Source organism: Conger conger, chromosome 16 (genome assembly GCF_963514075.1).
Source record: "Conger conger chromosome 16, fConCon1.1, whole genome shotgun sequence".
Lineage (NCBI taxonomy): Eukaryota > Metazoa > Chordata > Actinopteri > Anguilliformes > Congridae > Conger > Conger conger.
Window position 1 is genome coordinate 17162703 of NC_083775.1, and position 22582 is coordinate 17185284.

At 45.2% G+C, this 22582-nt stretch overlaps 2 protein-coding genes across 14 annotated transcripts in view; one reads left to right on the top strand and one right to left on the bottom strand.

Annotated features, from left to right (window-relative positions):
• The first annotated feature begins 340 nt into the window (after positions 1–340).
• On the top strand, positions 341–7656 carry LOC133114228 (5-hydroxytryptamine receptor 3A-like). 2 transcript variants are annotated; one of them, XM_061223426.1, is made up of 10 exons: positions 341–530; positions 893–960; positions 1769–1914; positions 2189–2233; positions 3018–3124; positions 3398–3567; positions 3927–4042; positions 5212–5422; positions 6004–6168; positions 6712–7656. In XM_061223426.1, the coding sequence occupies exons 1-10, from the start codon at positions 523–525 to the stop codon at positions 6957–6959; spliced, it is 1284 nt and encodes a 427-aa protein (XP_061079410.1). In that variant the 5' UTR covers positions 341–522; the 3' UTR covers positions 6960–7656. The 2 variants fall into 2 exon arrangements, with proteins under 2 accessions (XP_061079410.1, XP_061079411.1); XM_061223427.1 differs by having other exon boundaries at positions 341–492.
• exoc7 (exocyst complex component 7) overlaps positions 7359–22582 on the bottom strand; it is a 17311-nt gene continuing 2087 nt past the window's right edge. For 2 of the 12 annotated variants that reach the window (XM_061223410.1, XM_061223416.1), the window contains exons 5-20: positions 22472–22582; positions 21314–21481; positions 17614–17706; positions 15649–15794; positions 15126–15278; positions 14738–14836; positions 14183–14245; positions 13750–13816; positions 12127–12165; positions 11433–11498; positions 9919–10039; positions 9170–9265; positions 8872–8935; positions 8556–8597; positions 8267–8400; positions 7359–7626 (exon numbers count right to left, since the gene is read on the bottom strand). The exon at positions 22472–22582 is cut by the window's right edge and continues 112 nt beyond it. In XM_061223410.1, coding sequence (XP_061079394.1) covers positions 7524–7626; positions 8267–8400; positions 8556–8597; positions 8872–8935; positions 9170–9265; positions 9919–10039; positions 11433–11498; positions 12127–12165; positions 13750–13816; positions 14183–14245; positions 14738–14836; positions 15126–15278; positions 15649–15794; positions 17614–17706; positions 21314–21481; positions 22472–22582 — 1565 coding nt within the window. In that variant the 3' untranslated portion in view covers positions 7359–7523. Of the gene's footprint in view, positions 7627–8266; positions 8401–8555; positions 8598–8871; positions 8936–9169; positions 9266–9918; positions 10040–11432; positions 11499–12126; positions 12166–13749; positions 13817–14182; positions 14246–14737; positions 14837–15125; positions 15279–15648; positions 15795–16986; positions 17056–17613; positions 17707–20207; positions 20220–21313; positions 21482–22471 lie in introns of all 12 variants that reach the window. The other 10 variants (XM_061223419.1, XM_061223420.1, XM_061223409.1 and 7 more) reach the window with 10 other exon arrangements.

Below are 22582 nucleotides of genomic sequence, written 5' to 3' on the forward strand. Positions count from 1 at the left end.
CACACAGGTGGACACGCACCACTCCAAAGAAAGGTAATTGGATATACATTTTGTCATTAGAGTTGTTTACTCAGCAGTGCATAATGAAAGCTAGAGAGTCAAATACTCAATAGAAACTGCAGTCAAGCATGAATGATGCAACCTCAGTTTTGGACCATGTTCAATCCTTGTTGTTTTTTAATTAATTTGAGTGTGCAGAGCACCTGATGACCTCTCTTTGTAGAATACCCTCATTGTATGTGCTTTCATTTGTTTCCGGTGGAGATAATGCCACACACACACAAATGGCAGCAGCCCTTTTAAGAAGACCAGCAGATGACAGGGATCCAAAGCAGAAGACCTGCCCTGTCTGAGGAGAACAGAGGACTCCTGACCTTTCCAATGCGAAGAAGGACGAGAGGAGTCAGCGCTCAGAATCAGCCTTGCTTCCTCCTGGAGTCACAGCCTAATCTTTCAAATTGTGAAGTTGCAGGAAGACCTTAAACTAGAGAGGTCGGTTCAAAGAAGAGAAAGCAACAGTGCATGACACGGTGAATATACAGTATATTTTAGAACATGGAGTAGTTATTAATGTTTAAAACAAAATGAACAACAGAATTATAATTACATTTTTGAAAGCATGATGCTGTAATATCGAGATTGTAAACTAACTTTTTGTCAGTTTTTGTATTTTAAATTTCTGTACAATAATTGAAGAATATACTATCGATCTTAGTCAGTGCACTGTAAACTGACACATTGGTAAACAATTCTAGTAAGTTTTCTTCTGATCAGATGCATGGCACCAGAGACCTAACCAATGATTAGCATCATGATTAGCTATCTGGTAGGCATCCATAGTGCTGCTGCTTTTGAGGTAGTTACAGTAACACCTGTATTTTGTGCACTGCAGAAGCACCAGTATGGAAGCAGGTAGCCAGGGGTTCCTGACTGGTTTCTTCACACTCCTCCACCTTACAGGTGCCTTACTTTTACCACTGCACAAACTTGTGGGTTCTGACATCAAAATGTTTTTTTAGCTGAATATCTTAGTTGGAAGACTGCTAACGAAGAAGTAGGATTGTAGTGTTTGGTACTTACATTTAGGAAATTTGAAGAAAATGTCTTTTTTTATTTTTGAATCATTATTTCCAGTGATTTCACTGACTTTCAAAAATATATTCATAGCGTAGTTGACATGTTGTTGTTGCTGCTGTCAGTTAACTAAACATAGCGTTAATAGTCTTATGATTGATATTCAGTGTGAAATATACACTTTATTAGGAACATTTTTACTTTATTACACCTAATCATTCATGCTATTATCTAATCAGCCAATAGTGTGGCAGCAGTGCAATGCATACAATCATGATAGAATAGATACTGGTCAGGAGCTTCAGTTAATGTTCACATCAACCATCAGAATGGGTAAAAAAATTTGATTTAAGTGACTTTGACCATGGAATGATTGTTGGTGGCAGACAGGGTGGTTTGAGTATCTCAGAAACTCCTGATCTCCTGGGATTTTCAATCACACTAGTCTCTAGAGTTTGGCTAGACTGGTCAAAGCTGACAGGACGGTGACAGTAACGCAAATAACCACACATTACAACAGTGGTATGCAGAAGACCATTTCTGAACACACAACGCATCATAACTTTAAGTGGATAGGCTACAGTAGTAGATTCTAATAAAGTGCTCAGTGAGTATATGTGATCTAACTGTGAATACTGATAAATGTGAGGATAAACAGGATTCTGGTGTCACGGAGACATCTTTCATTATTCAGTCTGCATAGCGACCAGCCCTACCTGTGTGACCAGGAGATGTCTTTCCAACAAACTCATTGATCAGGATATTGTCAGCCAGCCACAGTCAGAAAACTGCACCGTGGATGTTTTCCTGAAACGGATAATTTACCAAACAGTGGATGTTGTGAGTGTCATACTCTAAAACTATTAAGATTTTTAAACATTTTGTAAATCAAATCAATCTTTTACCTTTCAATGGCACGGTTGTGGTTGAGTGTTAATTGGTCGTTTTTCTATTGCTGCTGGAGATAATTGAAGATTTGCCGTTTCTGTGTAGTTGCTGCTGGAGGCTGTTGTAGTCATTTGGTTGTGGTGATGGTCGTCTTAGTATTAGTATATTTACTGTTGTTTTGTGGATCACGGTCGTGCTTTTGGTTAATAGTCTGTTTTCTCTGCAGAACACCAAGAAACTTCTCTTCACCAGCACTCTTAAGGTGCAGATGGTACGTACTGTATACTCAGAGAATAACTTCTGTCCATCATCCTGTACAAACACATCCTTTAAAATGTCCAATTAAACAGCAGTAGATCAACGTTACATTGTTATCCTTTTGACTTTAGCGGGGAAAAATAGGAAAACAATAACCCACACCCAAAGACATAAGGTGGATATTGTACTGTGATGATTAGGCGACTGCAATGGTCCTGTGGGTGGACGTGCCATGTGTGGCCTGATAGCAAATCCTAACCAGGCCAGATCATCCTAAGTGGTGATGGCAACTGCTCAATTGGCTATAGTTTCATCCCGGGAGCTTGCCCTAATTTCATCCAATGGACTCATCACACAAGAGAGATTCCAACATTCAGGACTGTGTTGCTTCATACAGACACCCACAGTCTGCACGGATGGAGGGGCACAGTTAGCAGTCTGCGGAGTGAAAAGGCTAGGATGAAAGCAGTCTGCACACAGCATAATCGTCTTCGAAGGATATGTGCTTATCTGCATGCTCACACTAACAGAAGATCTCGAACCAGTCAGACATCCAACACCAGTACAACAGGCACTTCAAAGATAATAATAAAATATATTGCTTAGAAAGTAAAGTAAAAGCTTGATTAAAGTAAAGTAAAACTCCACAAATTATCAAAATTCCCTTCAACTATGATGCTCCAAATCTATTGTTTTGGCCAATGTTTTAAATTGTAGGTGGAAAGCAAGTGAGATGGGATTTTCAGATGTCATGTTAAACGGATATGTGCACAATGTTTGTCTTCTGACTGTGGCAGTTTTGGAAAGACCCAGCCCTGGCCTGGAACAAATCCATGTACCCGTATGATCAGGTGATTCTACCTGCCAAAAAGGTGTGGACTCCACACCTGTCTGTGAGGAACGCGTAAGTCTATGGCACAAAATCTTAAAATCTCAATCTACTTAAAGGATTTGTCCTTCTTTTAATACATTTTTTCCTCCATTTCATGAAATTCAATAACTGTTTTCCATTTTGCTTGTTCATTTTGGTTATCGATGGAGTTGCCTAACACTGTCTTTGTGAGGAAAACCCTTGAATTTAATTTAATTGTGAGTCAAGGTGAGGAGAAATAACAAAATGGCAAATACCTAATTGAGGGATATACATTTGCTCTTTGGCACCCCCTGGTGATTTTAGGGTGAGCTCGATGTTGGAGCCTGGCACTAAAGATCTGATGGTCTTCAGCAACGGTACTGTGGTGCACCATGTTCAGATGCACATCATTGTGGGCTGCGACATCAACCTCTACACCTACCCTTTTACCACTGACTCCTGCCCCATTTACCTGAGTGGACAGGACTCAATGGGTGAGCAACAAACAGCCACTTACCCAAATATCATCAAAATAAACAAAAATAATTTATTACATTTGTCTCTACTAACAGAAATCAGATGGAACTAATTCCTTGAAAACCAATGTTCCAAAAACGATCATTGTATCATTGTTATACCCTGTTGGTTCAAAATTGTACATCCTCCACCCTGCATGTGCCGATATCACTCTGAAGCGCAGAAAGACCAATGAGTCAATCAACCTCCATAATTCAAGGCAACAGAATCCAGACACAAATAATTCGTTTTCGGTAGGAACAGCAATCCTCCCATCAGGGAATGAAGGAACGGTGGCCGCAGAAGGGTTAATAATGTATAAATGTTGTGATTGCAGGATGTGGCAGCATAATTCATATCGGAAAGATCGACCCGAAAGGTATCGAAAGAGGAGACTGGCGCACGGAATCAGTGGACAACATCAGAGATGAGAAGGGCAATACATACCTCTGGGTAATCACCAAACAGTCCCATCATGCACCAGGGCAGTAAACCAAAAATGTAAACTAAAAGCTGGCATGCTAAAAAGGCAGGAGAGGACAGTGCTCAACTAAACATATATAAATCATTGACATTTTTCCATTGACCAGACCAAAAGGAAATCTAACCAAAAACAAACACAAGTCATTAAGAAGACTTAGAATGCAACTATATACAAGTGATTATCGTAATTATAACCATATATAGGGAGTACACAGTGAGTACAATGAGTAATTGGACAGTGACACATTTTTCATTATTTTGGTTCTGTACTGTAAAGCAATTTAAGCTGGCCGTCATAAGGCTCAGAAATGAAAATCAATCAACCAGGAACATTACAAAAACCCTGGGTGTGCACAAGTCAACAGTTTGGTTCATTATTAACAAACTACTGGTGTAGTAAATTATTTCAAAAGACCCAGTAGACCGAGGAAGACCACTGTAGTGGATGACTGGAGAATACAATGGCCCAACAGATCAGAAACACTCTCCTGGATGCATGTGTAGATGTGTCAAAGTATGTGTAGAAGACTACACAAGCTGGATGACAGAGGGTATACTACAAGATGCAAACCACTGACAAGCCTGAAGAACAGAAAGGTGAGATTATGGTTTGCTTAGGCCTGCATGGCTGCCAGTGGAATGGGCTTACTTGTCTTCATTGATGATATGACTGCAGACAGAAGTAGAACCATTCTTAAGTCTCCAGAAATATTTTATGTTATCAAAGACAATGCCTGGAAATATACTGCTAGAGCAACGAAGGTTGAGGTTCAAAAAGTGGAAGATCATTGACAAGCTGATCAAAAAACAAAACAAAAAACATCCAGTGAGCAGCCAAAACACCTTGTTAATGAGAAAGGTCAGAGGAAAAGGGTCAGACTGGTCAAAGCTGACGGAAAGGTGAAAGTAGCACAAATAGCCATGCATTACAATAGTGGTATGCTATAGTCTAATAAATACCGAATAAAGTGCTCACTGAGTGCATGTATATATGTAAATGAAATGCATGCATTACTGGAGACTACTCCAGTAACATTAGGAAATTTGCATCATTTTTTGCAGTGTGATGCCCTGAGAATGAATGTGTATTTTGACTGTATCAGTATGAAGTCATGTACACGCCGGATCTGAACCAACAGGTGACAATGAGCACCAGGTCGTTTAACCCCTCGGTGACGCTGATCCTCCCCAGCATTCTGGTCATGCTGGCGGACGTCGCCAGCTTCTCTCTGCCGCTGGGCGGAGGGGAGCGCATCTCCTTCAAGGTCACGCTGGTCCTCAGCTTCATCATGTTCCTCATCATCCTCGCCGACATTCTTCCCGGGGACAGCCTCTGTAGCCCTCTGATCCGTGAGTGCCACTCTGCACACGCGTGTACATGCACAGGTATACAAAACATGAACACATGCACACCAGCATACAAAGACATGTATACGCACACACACACACAGAAAACTTGTATTTCCTGCATCCAACTTCCTTGCATGCGCGCTCTTTCTCATAAGCACACAACGCTGCATGGTTTGCGTACAGCGAACACAGAGAAATATCTTGTCCATGGTTACAACTCAAACACACCATTGTCTGCTTTGACAAAAGAACTTGTGAACACATACACAGTAGAAAGCACACAGGAACATTACCGTTTGTGTTGCGCATTCACACAGGAACATGACTGTTTGTGTTGTGCATTCACACAGGAACATTACCGTTTGTGTTGGGCGTTGACACAGGAACATGACTGTTTGTGTTGTGCATTCACACAGGAACATTACCGTTTGTGTTGTGCATTCACACAGGAACATTACCGTTTGTGTTGGGCGTTGACACAGGAACATTACCGTTCGTGTTGTGCATTCACAAAGGAACATTACCGTTTGTGTTGCGCGGTTCCCCTGCTGTTCTAACGCGGCCCTCTTGCACACTGGCAGGGTACCATTTCTGCGTGTGTCTGACCTGCCTGGTCATCAGCATGATCCTGTCTATGTTGCTGACCCGTCTGGTGGCTGACGGCTCCATCCTGCCATTCAGCCTCTCCCGCTGGTGCCCCCGAAGGGCCAAGCCGCCCCCCTCAGAGGACAGCCCAAACACTGGAGGTAAACATTACGTTTAACTCATTACCCTTCCCAGAGCCCTTTTTAGGCATAAACAAACTAGACGGTCGCATCGAGCGACACCAGCCAAGAGGGGCACAAAAGAGGAGATATAAGCAGCGCTGAGCTGAGAGATCGCGTGTGGATGTGGGGGGTCAGCTTGTGCAGGTAGGTCAAGCGCAGTTCAGAACTGACAAACATTACTTGATGATGATGTGGCACAGAGTTGAAGTTCCATGGAAGTACAATATTACAGGCCTGGCCTAGGGCACCATTATGGCCAGAAACGGCCCTCACCAACCCAAATAAATATATTTGTCTGGCCGATGAAAAAAAAAAAAAAAAGATACTGTTTACCAGATCAATGATTGAGATTTCTTTTGTGCCCTCAAGGCAATTTGTTTATTAGTTGTTATATGTTGTTCAAGCAAAGTGTGTTTATACCTTATTTCACAAATGGTTAGATGGTGTATGATTTTTTATTCTTATTTTTTTATGCGCACCATGTGAAATAAAATGTGATTTACGGACGGGCTGGCCACGCAGACTCTGAGCTGGAGGAGCAGAGCACCGCGCCGCACCTGAAGCCTGAAGACACCGCTCTTCAGAGAATGGCCAACTACCTGGAGGGCCTGGCAAAACAAGATCAGCTCGCCCACAGCCGAAAATCTCTCGCCAACAAGGTGGACAAAGTCTGCTTCTGGATCTATGTGCTGTGCTCCATCGTATATGCTAGTGTCATGTTGTACATGTTCAAATATTACGTATGCGCCGTGGACAACTTGGACTTTTAACGTGTGGGGAAAACAAAAGGAATTTGATGGCGACATGTCACAATGGCGACACGTTGTATTCTGTATTTGGTCCATAAAAATTTGTGTTGTGTTGCCATTTAAGCATAATTTTACTATGCTACATGCTTACTATGCTATGCTACACCGTTCACATTTCTCAAGTTTTCAAACACTCTAATTCCAGGGGGGATCAGCACATGTAGCCATCAGTGAGACAGAAACATAGAATGCATTGCTACTAAGAATTGTAACAGCAATTGTAACAACTCAGGAGCAAACATCAATCAAAATGTGAAGTGGCTAAGCGGAGAGAAATTGAATTGGCTCAGCTATTAAAACTTCCACGGGAAGTCTTCTAAATGCTAGAGAGAGATAATTAATGTACTTTGAGTCCATCAGTACAGCTCAAGATCAATTATTTTATTAGATTAGCAAGGTCCCAACAATAATGGAAAATAATATATACACATTTTAAAGAAAAGACAAACAAACATCAGACTCCCAGAATGCAATTCAGCAAGAGGCAGAGATCCGAGGTTTGGCGGGTGTAAAGGCTTAATAAGCTCAGGCTGATGTGTCGAATAGTCTCTCAATCATCTCCTCCACCTGTTCTGGTCTGTACTTGTGGTATTTCTCTGGATTTTTGGTAAATGATATGTTGCCATACCTGTGCAAATATAAATAAACAAATAAAAGAATAATCGTCAAACAAATGTCCCTGCACGTCATCCTTTCAACTCTTCTCATTCTCTGGGAGCGTGACTGGAAGTGTAGTTCTTGAAACACTGTGCATTCCCAGCAGGCTGTAGAGCAGGGTAATGGTCAGGGGACTGGGCTTTAAATTCGAAGGCTGTGGATTCGACTCCTAGAGCACTGCTGTCGTACCCTCACTCGAGATAGGCAATCCAAATTGCTTCGGTAAATGGTCTGCATGTAAATATCCACTCCGTGTACATTAATGGCATGGATAAGAGCACCCGCAAAATGCCTAGATGAACGAATGAGAAGCCGGCAAGGAACTGAGTTTCTTTGCCGAGGTTCTCAGGTTACTGGGAAAGCACAGAGTGGGATTAACAGAGACCAATAATCAAGCCAAAGAAACAGCCTGCAGTTTTGGCTATGGCCAGATGACCGCGCGTCCTGAGGCCTGCTCGGTGTCATCTCGTCCCTAACGGCTAAGGAGGCATCTCTGCTGCCTGCAACACTAGCAGCATTTCCTACACGCCCTACAGAGCTTAATATTATCTCAATCAGCTGCTGCAGAGGTCTAAAGAGGTTAATGGAAGCTCCAGGCGACGATGACTCACCTGTGCAAGAAGAACCTGTAGGCATCAGACACCACCTTCCTCTGGGCCTGCCGGATAGCATCTCGCTGCTCTTTGTCCGGAATGGCCCACACCTTCTGAATCTTACACAGCTCCTCCAGTCCGTCATTAAAGCCCTGCAGGTGCAGAAGGTCAAGGGTCAAAGGTCATGGGTAAATGCAGGGATTCATTTTAGCAATACCACGAATCGACAGAAAATGGTGCAGGTATTGTCAGTGACAAAGCAGACGTGTCAACTTTCAGTAGACTCAAGAGACGAATCTTACGGCACCTTGAACTTCTCCTTGATCATCTGACGTTCCTTATCCTTCAGCTGCAGCGGAGAGAGACAGACAGAGCCCGTATATTAAAACACCAGTGGCATCATGTTTGGACATGAGGAACACAAATCCAGGCCCCCCGGTTCTAACTGAGGGTAGTATTGCTGGTAGTTTGAAGATTCTCTATATGGGGCATGATTGCTACAGTCATGATGAAGAAAAAGAAATAAAATATTTATATATCCTTAGAATTACTATGGCACCTTGGACTGAATACCGCCAAGAATCCTGAGAATGAATGAAGTGCAGATGCATTGCCACACTCACCTTGGTGCCTTGCTGAAAGATGGGCATGTTCCTGTCCGTCACGTACTCAGTCACCTTCAGCCAGCTGCAGGGCCGACACGTAACGCAACGCACGTTCACACACGCAGACACGCACACGCATAAAAACACATTAGCAACGGACCCCTGAACAAAACATTCAAAACAAGTGCTTATGAGCAAATAAATAGTCATAGTCACTCATAAATAGTCGAGTTGAATTTGAACTTGTACTGTCAGTGGTGTCAGAGCGTCAGAGCTTGCGTGTTGCTTAGCGACGGACTGGGCGTGTCTGGCTCACCTGCGCTGGTATATCTGCATTTGCTGCTCCATGAGCTCCCGGTATGACACCTCTGCGTTTCTGTTTGTCACGCCCACCAGCTGAATCAGCTCCGACCTGCAACGTGTGTGAGACGCAGACCAGCAAAATCACATTACATTACACGTCATTTGGCTGACGCTTTTATCCGAAGCGACTTACAGTTGATTAGACTAAGCAGGAGGCAATCCTCCTGGAGCAAGGCAGAGTTAAGGGCCTTGCCCAAGGGCCCAGCGGCTGTGCGGATCTTATTGTGGCTACACTGGGGATTGAACCACCGACCTTGCGGGTCCCAGTCATTTACCTTAACCACTACGCTACAGGCCGCCACTATGCGCTAAAATGTGTCTGTGTTATGCGAGTCTGTGTCTGCCAGCGTCTGAACTGAGCACAGCGCCAGCATTCGGCGAGCACAGAGCCAGCATGTCTGTAATGACCTGCGGCTGAATTTTCTGCAGGTTCGGCTCATGTACTCCCTGTCTGTGTGCGATTCTGAGTGGGGAGGACTCAGTGGGCGGCCTGTAGCGTAGTGGTTAAGGTAAACGACTGGGACACGCAAGGTCGGTAGTTCAAATCCCAGCGTAGCCACAATAAGATCCACACAGCCTTTGGGCCCTTGCACAAGGCATTGCTCCAGGGGGATTGTCTCCTGCTTAGTCTAATCAACTGTATGTCGCTCTGGAGAAGAGCGTCTGCCAAATGCCAATAATGTAATGTTATGGAGCACATACTTTTCCAGGGACTTGAGGATGTAGTTGTAGTTGTTGAGGAGGAAGATGGCACTCAGGGCCGAGTCCTCGTACACCTTGGACTTGCTCAGGAGGTTCAGCTGCAGGTTCCCCAGAACCTTACCTGCAAGCAGAGTCATTCGCATGTGAGAATAGGGCTTCATCCAACTGCGCCAACAGCACTGAAATAAACCCACCCAGGACAGACAACGTTCCACTCACAGCCCTAAAAGCAGCCAAACCGACTGCGCCAACAGCACTCAAATAAACCCACCCAGGACAGACAACGTTCCACTCAACACCCCCAAAAGCAGCCAAACAAAGCCACGGTCACAGAAAGGTCAACCCAACCCATTTACATGTTACAACAGTAGCCAAACTACATAATAGACCAATGTTAGAACTACCACACAATTGTGAACTATTCACAGAAAGCCATTCCCACTGCAGTTAAATCAAACCCTGACAAATCATTCACTGAGCAGACAGATCTCCACAGTGTCAACACAAAAAAAGTTGGGCAAAGAAAATGAGAAATGCTGCCTTGAGTTCCACACCCTGCGAGGTACGTTAAACTGCATAGCCATGGAATACTTTGTGGCTCTTTGCCAAGGTGTTGAAAGGTAAATGGAGAAAGGTAGAAGACGTTTTTGAAGCTGAATGTGTATAATTTATGCCTGATAACTGTGTTGTTTTACTGCTTTTAATGAATGACGCATTTGATATTTCAAACAGTTTTTATCACCATGGTAACATTTCATCATGTTCAGTCATCTGATTTACCACGTATCTGACATCCCAACAGGATGTGCATGCGTGAGATTATACTTTATGACACAGAGACCAGTTCAATTCTACATAGCCCAGGTTCACACAGAGCAACGTGCTGAAATAAAGCAGGTCAACAAAACAGTTCCTTTCACATTCCCTACACATTCAAACAGCACACAAGAGCCATAACATTACATTATACCCAATCATTGGCAATTCCCTACGCCACAGAACCCACTTACCTGTGTAATGTTGCCTCCTAGATTACAAATCCCAATGATGCCACCTCTATTTTCCCTCAGTTACCATGGCAACCTGCACTCTAGACCCAGGCCTGAAAATGCATTGCCTTGCAAGCAATGGCTTCACAACACAATTTATGGGGCTGCCAAGCTGATATAAACATAGGCCAGTTTAACCAATCAAATTGCTGCGGTTTCTCAAGAGGCGACACTTTGAAGGACAGAACAGGGGTCGCTGGCGGCTTCAGTTCTTCAGTGCCTAATGTAGCCTTACTCTGAACAGTTTCTACAGGCGTGGCACAGTGAGAATTAACCACAGAAGAAAGCATACAGGTTTCCAATTGACTGTGATTGAAAGAGAGGAGGAGGAAAGGAGAGGGGAAGAGAAAGAGACTGTGTGAAAGAACAGAGAGGCTGCTTTGCTGGTCACCTTTTATGCTGTTGACAGAGCTGACAGCGAAAATAGCATGATATTAAAAGTACTGTTGAACATAACGGCCTTACAGATGTATGTGCTGAGCAGTCTTCTGCTGAACTCCGAGCTGTAGCTGCTGGCCGACGAGCTGCTCTCTGAGAAAACAACAACACAAAATGGCCGATTCAGTCAAAGTTATGCTTCATTACCCAAAACTCACTCATTTCATCCATCCCATGAAAATTACACTAATGCAAATTTATATTCCATGTGGAAAAATTTAACAGTTTCTAAAGACTATGCAGGTTATTAATCTGTGTGGTCCTAATTCCTAAAATAAGAATATAGAAAGTAATAATTAATGCCATTTAGGAGGGAATCGTACATAATATTGCTGGAACTGCATAATGTGCAATAACCTCAAACATTTACAGAAAGAAACCACTTTCCTTGTTAAAACTTCAAAACTTCTCCAGAAACCACTGCATTGCCATAAACACACATGATGAATCTACTATATAACCATGACATTGAATGACATCACACTTCTAAATTCTAAACACAGTAAAAAATGAAAAAAAAAATGGCCCAGATCAAACCCCACAACATTGAAAAGACGGCTGTGTTCATGATAGTGGACTTAAATCCAATTGGCTCTAGTGAAACTCCTCTCACCAACACACAACCAACCAACGCCACCCCCCCCCCCCCCCCCCAACCACCACCGCCCTACAGCCCCTCCCTCTTTTAGCCCCCACCTTCAAAAAAAGGGGCCGCGCTTACCTCTGGGGTCTAAGGGAATATTGTAAGTGTCGCCAAGGACTACAAGTCAGAGGCCAGAGAGGAAGAGGGGGGAAAAGAGGAAGAGTGCAAAACAGGTTAGAAAGTCTGATTAGTACAGTCAGCACAGCCACCACAGCCTGAGATCGAGGGAGCAGGAGGAGAAGGAGGAGGAGGTGCAGGGAGCAGGGGGCTGCTGGGCTGAACAGGAGTAAAGCAAAGGAAGAGAGGACAGGGCGGGTCACAAGGTGTGCATTCGGGGGATTAGGAGCCAGCATGTTGTATAAGTGTGTGAGTCTGTGTGAGTGTGAGTGTGTGTGTGTGAGTCTGCGTGAGTCTGCGTGAGTCTGTGTGAGTCTGTGTGTGTGTGTGTGTGTGTGTGTGTGTGTGTGTGTGTGTGTGAGTCTGTGTGAGTGTTAGTGTGTGTGTGTGCGTGTGCGTGTGTGCGTGAATGAGTGTGTGCGTGTGGGTGTGCGTATGAGTGTGCATGCGTGTGTGTGAGAATGTGTGTGTGAGAGAGAGTGTGTGAGTGTGTGTGTGTGTGTGTGTGTGTGTGTGTGTGTGTGTGTGTGTGTGTGTGTCGGGGGTGTTATGGCACTGCAGAGGGCAGGGAGAACCATGCTGGGAGGGGGGGGGGGGGGATTTCAGCACTGAAGCCAGAGGAACGGGCAGTGGCAATGAACCTGCTGTTAAATCCTAGAGACTCCACACAATAACAGTGGATGCTTTTGATGTCATTTCAAGAAGGCTACTGTTCAAAGCAAAGATCAGCCTGTTGAAATGGAAAGATCTTGGCAACAGCAGTACCTTCAAAAGCCGCAACTGGCACTGAGAGCAGGGGTCACCAGCGAAAGTCTGAGACGGGCGTGGATTCACTTCACTCAGTACTCCTCAACATAACTTTGATATAGAAATGAATACGGGTGTTCCTTTTTTTTTTTTTTTTCTCTAACTTAGTCTGGCGAGCTCAACATTCACTCCCCACACTGGTGGTAAAGAAAAATGGAAAGCCATCATTTGCAGGTTAACATTAGCATCTGCATGTGAATTCAAGCCTTAACAGAAGCAGGGAAAGTCAGTGAATGCAAGCTAGTGATGACTGGGCTCCCCCTGGTGGCCCAAAAGCAGAACTAAGAGAGGAAATGGACAGAGCAGGAAAAGAGAAACTCGGGGGGTAATGGCCCACACTGACGGAACACAGCTACGGGATTGGGGAGCAAGGGGAGGGTCTTCACCATATACACCAGTGCACGCCGTTTTCATCACTAACAAACAAAACCTTTCATTGTGGAGTGGACATCTGAAAACCCTCTAAACACTTTTGCCCTTGACTTACTGGATAAAAGGTTTCCTTAAAGAATGATTTGAATTGTTCATTTATAAAATCAATGATTTTGTAATCATTTGGAATTGGTCAGTGATACTGTGTGTCTGCACTGGAGGTGGTCAGTAATTCTGTGGGTCTGTGTTGGAAGTAGTCAGTGATGCTGTGTGTCTGCCCTGGAGGTGGTCAGTAATTCTGTGGGTCTGTGTTGGAGGTAGTCATTGATGCAGTGGTCAGTGGAGGTGGTCAGTGGAGGTTGTAGAATTGGGGAACAGGAGACTGGCCCTCCACAGCCCAGCTACCTTGGGAAGCCAACATGGCTCCGGCAGTCTCCTGGAAGTCCAGCAGCTGTTGCAGGAACAGGATGGCCTGGAGGTACCAGAGAACCAGAGTCACATCCAGGCTACACCCTCAAAAAAACAGTACATACAAAGCACTTGACTGCAACTCAAGAGATGTCCCACCAAAACCTTCACCACTGATATTTCCCTCCTAAACCTTCATCATTGAAATCTCCCTCATAAAAACATCACCACTGAAACTGTCCCTCCTAGAACCTCACCACAGAACCTCACCAATGAAAGTCTCCACCTAACCCTCAATACTGAAATTCCCTTGTCCTCCCATCCTAAACCACGGGAAATGAAAATGTTTTGTTGGACAGTGTTTCAGAGGTGACCTTGCCCTTGCCCTTGGGTGGTGTGCGTGTGTGTGTATCTTTGTGTGTGCTCTCACATTACTGGTGAGTTCATGAACGGTTCCATCCTTAGGCATGTTATACTCCTTGTCAGGATCATTCTGCAAGGGCAAGAAATCAGACACTCATCAAAAGGGGTGTTTTCACTAGAGTAGACTATCCACAGAAACATCACCAGAGAAAATGCTGGACCTCATATGCATGTTCATGTAAAGGGCTTAATCACATCACACCCATACATTGAAAGCCATGTACGGTTCACAATCAAAATACAATACTTGCAGCTTGGACAGTCCTCTGATAATGCACATGTTTGACAGGGGTTAGTGGAAATAAGACAAAACCTCTCTTCCACACGACAGGGACATGCATAGCAAAAGTATCCATGTAAACATTCCTTTAAACCTGAATTGACTGAATTAAAAATAAGGCACTCTTTCCATTATAGATGATTATGGTGAATATTTTTTGAGAAATAAAATACACCTTCAGCATGCATAGGGACCCTCAATGCCACAGCGCTTTGGAGAATCATGGAATGGACAGCGCGTGACCAGCACTTCTTGTGGTACACAATCTTTGGGGAGGCCTACCTTAATGCTGTCAGCAAACTCCTCCAGAGCTTTAGCTCCAATGGTCTCCATGGAGGTGATCAGGGTGGGCAGCTTGTTCTTGGTGCTGGCGGCCGTACCCTGGAGACAATTTATATCACAATTTGAGGGAACATGTTTTCATTCTGAGGGAACAAGTTCACCTGATTCTGACTAAGAATTATCATGTTTATCAAAAATTTCTCTTTCTAAACCTCTGAAGCATAATATTTCAATAATATTTCAATCTAGACTTCCCCCAGTGCTGATTGATCAATTCCTTGTTGACATCTGAGGATTCCAGAGTAGATTCCAGATGGAATTACGTTTTTCCTTCACGGAGTTAAATTAGCCCATACCTAGAGCACTGCGGACACAGCCCCGGGCATACCTGGAGCACAGAGTCGAAATCGGCCTTGGTCTGTTTCAGGTGCCGCAGGATGGGGAAGATGGTGAGCACGGCCGAGTAGTCATGACGCATGATGGCCCGTCGCGCCGCCGACACGATGTCATCACCCTCCAGCATCAGGTTGTCCAGCGCCCCCTGCAGGAACACAGCCCACAAGCCTGGGGTCAACTGGAGGGCATCGACAGCCACGGTGGGCACCCTCACCCTCCACATCCGCCCTCCGTAGGACAGGCATCCTTCTCGCGCTCCTCTTTCTCCACCTCACCCCCCCCCAGCGATTGCCATCGAGTTCCTATGATTTATTAAAGAAACGTGACTAATGTAGTAACAAGTTCAGACGAAGAGAGCCATCGCAGTGAAGAATTCACCACCTTCAGCTCCTGACAAAGGAACAGAAGCACCGTCACCAAGAAGAGGCACGTGAAGAGTCTCATAACGGAGGACAACCGCTGCTGCTGATAACAGCGGACAACCGCCCACCGGTGACCCCAGGTTGACCTCTGACCTGGATGAGCGAGTCGAAGGTCTTCTTCTGGTGGTGTTCTGGGATGATCTCCGTCAGGAGGGCGTACTCGCTGTGGGCCAGCTTCACAAAGGCGCTGATGCAGTGGATGTAGGAGTCGATCTCGATGTCCAGCACGTCATCCTTCCCTAGGGGCACGGGGACAGAGCGTCTGACCACATCTGCCCCTCACCTCACCTCCTTCATCTACTTCTGTACACACAGCTACCCTTATTATTTCATATCACCAATGAACTTCAGTTATCTGTGTATCTGCACAAGACTGGCTCCTGTTTCACTAACACTTACACAGCTTTAACATTTAACTAAAGTAAAACTTAATCTCACTATATTCAACCACATCTACCCTCACCTTCAAACGTAATGCATAGCACATCTACCAATCAACTGTACCAGTGTGGAGACAGATCGATGTTGACCTGTGCTATGGATACCAGGCTTCAATGAACACCTTGGAACAATTTAAATCTCACTTTGGTCCAGCACCTGTGATCTCTTATAATAGCCTCAATGTACATTAATCTTTCATTTCAGAGATGCACACATAGTGTCCTATCAACTGTCCTTTAGGTTGTCTCTGTTCATATCTGGGCTGATACAGATTCCTGCAACATATACTTTGTTAGAACTAGGGCACAACAGCACCTAATAACAGCATGCACTGGCCTTTCTGCAGTGTGAAGCCGTATAATACCAGCATGACTGGCCTTTCTGCAGTGTAAACCAGTATAATACCAGCATGCACTGGCCTTTCTGCAGTGTAAAGCCGTATAATACCAGCATGACTGGCCTTCCTGCAGTGTAAACCAGTATAATACCGGCATGCACTGGCCTTTCTGCAGTGTAAACCAGTATAATACCAGCATGCACTGGCCTTTCTGCAGTGTAAACCAGTATAATACCAGCATGCACTGGCCTTTCTGCAGTGTAAACCAGTATAATACCGGCATGCACTGGCCTTTCTGCAGTGTAAACCAGTATAATACCAGCATGCACTGGCCTTTCTGCAGTGTAAACCGGTATAATACCAGCATGCACAGCGGGTTAACATTCATCACCAACTTGCAATGCATTTGTATGTACATTTCAATAACATACATTTGCAGGTTTAATACGGAGGTGATAAAATGGCATACTATGAAAGGGTTATTTATAACAAAGGCATGCATCTATTAAAGGATGAAACGGGTCTGATTACAGACAGTTTGTCAAGTGTCTAGGCTAAATAACTTGTAGTCTATAACTGGCAGCTGACCTTCCCCAGTAACCCAGTCAACACCAAGACGCCCCGTTACCATGGCTCCTCTTGGCCGTACTCACCTGCAGATGCCCCCTGCTTCTCACTCAGGGCATCAGAGAGGTGTTTGACTCTGAGGTCATGATCATGACCTAGTGGGTGTCACATGACCAAGGTTAAACCTGGGTCACTTTCGGGGCCAAGGGGTCGAACCTGGGACTTTCCTGATAGACACACACCGGCCACCAAGCACCCAGCAGGGGAAGCAGCGAGGGGCCCCAGGGGTGGGGACCCTGGTGTGTGGAGGTTAGTACGCTGCTTCACACAAACCCGTTTTTTCCCGCTGGAACAACGGCAGTCACAGAAGCTTTGGGGTTTGCGCACCATTAATCAAGGTCTTATGTTTTCACAAGCTTTTCACTAGGTTCCCGAAATCCGTGGAAAGAATCGATGCTAGCCAAAGTGCCAAGCTCCTCTACGTCAGAGAGGATAAAGTACACCGGTCAGCCAGTAAAAACACTTGCGCGCAGGTGAATTACGTACCACCAAAGCTACTGTGAGCAAACGTCAGTTCCAGCCTGTCCCAACAGAACCTCGCAGGTTCGGGGGATGCGAGTGACGCCCGCGTAGAGGAGTTGAGAGGAGGGCCGAGTGGGGGGGGGGGGGGGGGGGGGAGACACCGAAATAGCACGGAAAAGAGGAGCAGTTACCTTCCAAAGGAGTGAGGTTAGAACCCCCCTTTCTCCCATCCAGCCCGTGCTGTGAGTACTGTTTCAGAAGGTTCTGAGCCTTCCGGATCGTTCCTTAGCGTCCCGCAGAGAAGGAGAGAGAGACCCAGCAGGAAGAGGGGTAGTACGCCCAGTGGGGTGAGGGGTGGGGGTGGGGTTGCAGGGAGAGAGAGGAAATGGCCCCGGACAAGGCAGGGAAGGGGAGGGGGGGGGGGGGGGGGACAGGAAGAAGAGAGGAGGAGAGCTAGAAAGTGAGCGAAGAACATCCACCATCACTGCCGTTCCACCACTGACCCAACCGCCACCACAGCTCGGAGAGAGAAAGAGCGCTGGAGCAGCACCCCCGACACAGAGACACGACAGAAACCGTACAAAACTGTGGCTATGCCACACAGCACAACACCAAGCAGCTACGACACAGACTCCGCTCCATAAGGGCACAGCAAACAAAGGGTACATGTTAATTATCAATACAGAACACAGCCAAACAAACACAAAACAATTAATACAATGCATTAATGTACAATGCTGTTATTACAGTCATTCATCCACAGTAATCCAGTTTAGTTTCTATAACTAAAAATAACTTGAATAGGCTCATGTCACAGTTATACAGGAAGCATATAACATACAGCAGTGTTAAACATATCAGTGTTCAGTGAGTATGTTAGTAAGTAGTCAGTAGTGCAGCAACTTCACCTACTGGGTTGAAAAATCGAATGAAATTTATGGAAGCGTGACCTTCATGCAGCGAAACACTCCGGAACAGCTTTGTGACATCATCAGGCCCTTTCCTGCCCTGCACCACCCCGTACGGCTGACCAACCAGACGGTCCACTCCCTAACTCCCAACACCGGTGCAGTGCGGTTTCCCTTCCCTTACAGCATAACATTCCCACTTCTGCACCACGTATAAGCCTGCACGGCTCTGTTGCTAACCTTGTCGGAAGAAGGTCGGTCAGTAGGAGAGAGGTGACCATCTGATTAGTCTGTGGTAACATACATGCCAGTATGAATGGATACAGCAACGGGTGTGGTGGGGATGTAATGTTCGCAGCCCTGCCAGTGAGTGGAGACACTCTGTGCTCTTTCTCGGAGAGACTACGGAGTTCCCAGCAGCATTACGTCAAGCTCAAACAGCCCCGCAATCATCGTCTATGTGCAGGCAACAGGGCAGACTTCATCAGCAGTGTGCACGAAAAGGTATAACCAGAACACAGCACTATAGCCACACTGTAGTAAACAAACAGTTTCAGACCGCACGGAGAATAGGTTGCAAATATTTCTGGAGCTATCCTGTGCAATTTTACAAATATGTACAGTACCAGTCAAACGTTTGAACACACCTTGCCCTTCTCAGTTTTTACTTTATTCAGGACAAACTGAGGAAATATAATATTAAACAATTCACATATGGTCAGTTTAGATACTCAGCTTTAATTAATGTGACTTATTATACCCCCCCCCCCCCTCTTCAATGTTTGAGACAAATGAACAATGTCAAATAAAGTAGTCATGTTTTGCATTCATCATTTACATCGTAATTTACCACCGAATTACGTCCCACCCCCCAATTCCCATAGAGATCCATTTAAATGCAAAGAGGATTTAGTATCGCTCGTAAGGTAACCTGAAAGCAAGATATCCAGACTGTGATGTTGAAAGGATATGCTACCAAATAACAATTACTCCATGGTGAAACCAAAATGTATAAAAATACTCTTTCATACAAGCTGAGGATCTGCACTTTGAACACGACTTGTTTTATGGCAAACGATGTTTTATTTCCTCTAATTGGAAAAAGCAGGAAAAAGCCAGGTGTGTCCAAAATTCCGACCGATTACCTTATCTGTGAACAGCCTTTAGAGAGGTTTTTAGCCTCACTAAAATGGTGGCTCACAGCATCAATTACTAGTACTCAGCGGAGGGCGAGCGGCCGGTCGCCAAGAACAGAGCAGGAGCAACGACGTGACGAAGACAAAGCGGTCGTTTACGGCTGGAGAGCTGTGTGACTGAGCAGCGGAACGAGACAGCGAAATAACCCTGACTTTATTAATTACCATGCACTCTGACCCCATACTTCTTATAGCCTGCGACACAAGGCATAGCGTCAACCTAAAACTACCAACTATTTTCCCGCTCGCATTTCTTCTGCTGTCTGCAGACGTTAATTAAATATACAATTCTAAAGTGAAATTAAGGAAACCCCAGAGAACTGGTAAGCCACTGTGCCCCTGATTTAAAAACTTTTACAGAAACTTATAAACTTAAATAGAAAAACTATTTTCTAGTCAGTCCTCTCTCATGGACACATGACTGCACAGCTCGGGAGCAGTTCTGAGTCAGAGCCAAACCACATCTCTGTCTAAAGAGGACTGGCCAAATAAATGACTCGTTTAACAGCCAGCTTAGAATCGTGCATAATGAATCCAGAGAGCTCTCCATCAGGGCTATGTGAAATGCCACTGTAATAGACATACAGCGCTAGCAGGGATGAGCACTAGGGCTGCTGCCGTGGTGATATGGCAAACAGAAGCAAGCGATGGGGCGTGGCACGCTAAAAGCTGTGTCTTTACCTGGAATGTAGACTAGAGTGAGGGGAGGGTCATCACGCAAATAAAAACAAGGAGAGAGAGAACAGGACGATTAGAAACTGAGGAGGTTAAAGTAACACAGGGACAGAGCGCAGAAATGACAGAAAACGCACACGCACACGCACACGCACACGCACACGCACACGCACACGCACACGCACACACACACACACACACACACACACACACATACATACATACAAATCAAAACTCTAATAATTTGCTATACTTCAACCCTTTTAGAAACAAGTAAAATTAGGGCAGATTACTAAATGTTTCAAACAAAACCATTTTAACCAATACGTAGTATATTACAAGGTATATTCATAATAATTTATAATTTGGGGGGGCATGCGTTTAAAGGTCCGATATTGAACACCTTTCCAGGGTTTTATTTGTGGTCCTGATATCAATAAGAATACATTTCTGTGGTTTTAAGTAGCAAAAATAATCTCTTTCCATTTTTATATGTCCATTCTCCAGCGCCTCCCATGAGTTTTATCAAGAACAGGCTGTTTAGTGACTGTGCCTTTAAAGCTCCTTATTATCAGTGAACTTCTGTTCTGATTGGCTGGCTAGCTCTGCAACAAACGGAACACAACCGAGTGCTTGGATTTGTTCCTGCTACAAGGGCCGTGCAAATATGTGAATGCGTGCATCGTTGTGACATCACAACTTGGATGTCCAAACGGCCTGTTTAAATGCAAATTCACTTCATAGGGATTGTGTTTTGATACTTTCAGAGTGTTTCTATAGCACCTTCAACTCTTTTATAATCCACATGTCAAAGTATTTCTCACAATATGGGACCTTTAAAGCTTGACCTGCATCGAAAGAGTGAAAGTATTTCAAACACTTGTTTAACCTCGGTCAGGTATGCGTACTCCATATGTACACGCATACTGTACACAGGCACACAAACACACACATACGCTAACCGCCGGATATTTCTGGTCCGATGTGGCAGTTGCCAATCAGTAGTGGTTAGTGAGGGTCTGTGGGTGCTCAAGGCCGGTTTTTGATTGACAGGTAGGGGGTGAGATTGGAGAAGCGCGGCTGACTGGTGGGACAGGGGAGCTCCCTCTGACCTGGTCTCTTAGGAGCCTTCTTGGTGGGCGTGTCCTTGCGCTTGTTGGGCACGGCGGGGGAGTAGAGGATCCCGGAGGAGGCGCTGTTCTTGCGAAAGTGCTCTTTCAGACCTTTAATGGAGCGATCCAGCTGGGAGGAGCGCACCTGGAAGTACACCGTCATGAAGTCTGCAGAGAGACAGCGAGAGGGAGATTACATTAACTGTGGGACCATTTCCCATTTTGCTCTGGGTGTATACAAATGGCAGGGGAGTGTTTTCTTAACGCCACCATCCATGTACCCCCTGTGGTTGTCTTACCGTGCGAATTAAGTCCGTTTGAATGTGAGAGTGAGAAAGAGAAATGGGCACAGGGCACTTGCACAGACTGCAGGAGAGGAACATTCATGAGTGAGAGAAATGAAAGGCAAGCAAGCACTTTAAGACAGGCGGAAAACATGAGGGGATAGAACAAGTTAGTTTGAAGGGATTGCACAATAGATATGAATAAATTCCAAAAGGAAAAGTCAAAGACATGGATGGTTCAGTGGGCTTTAAATTATCTACTACATTAAATTCTTGATGTTTTAGAAAGATGTGTTGGCTTATATTTTTAATGGTTCTCTACATCTCTTTGCAACCCTCTTACTCACTGAGCAGTTGTAAAGTGTTTGTTGGCCTAAGGTGGCCTGTCACCTGTCTGACTCTCTCCCACTTACTCCTGTGTTCCAGGACCCTGCCTCTGCTGTGAGACTGGGCAGATGCCAGCGATAGGAGCCTGTCTAAGAACATCGACCTCCGCCTGCCAGTCCTCCAGCGAGCGGCCATCTTTGTCAGGGCCAGAAGGGTGACCACTGGCAGGTCTCTGTCTAAAGACTGCGTTTTCCTCTGAGCTTCACACTTCTTGTCTGACAGAGTGTCCTCTTCTTCCTCACTGCCCTGCCCTGTCAAAACTACACTGAACAATCCCTCAGTCAGCTACTGTGTGCATGCACATGCACACACACACACACACACACACACACACACACACACACACACACATACACAAATATCTTTCGCACTAAACCAACACGTGTGGGCTGGTGAAATCAATTCTCACAAAATCAATCTGAACTAAACTGAAGAGAACCGTTGCGAGACTGCCCCCTAGTGGCTGCCAGGAGAGAGGGATGGTTACCCTGGTTACGGCCGTACTCCACAAGCCACCCGGAGATGCAGATGATGTCCTGCAGCACGGCCTCAGGGAGGTGCTCCAGCGTCACCTCCTCCTGCACCTCCAGCTCTTCGT

What these genes read in the sequence shown, in the direction of transcription:
- LOC133114228 (XM_061223426.1), top strand. An exon ending in TTTACCAAACAGTGGATGTT is followed by an intron (nt 1,915 to 2,188) that starts GTGAGTGTCATA and finishes TTTTCTCTGCAG; the next exon opens with AACACCAAGAAACTTCTCTT. An exon ending in CACCTGTCTGTGAGGAACGC is followed by an intron (nt 3,125 to 3,397) that starts GTAAGTCTATGG and finishes TGGTGATTTTAG; the next exon opens with GGTGAGCTCGATGTTGGAGC.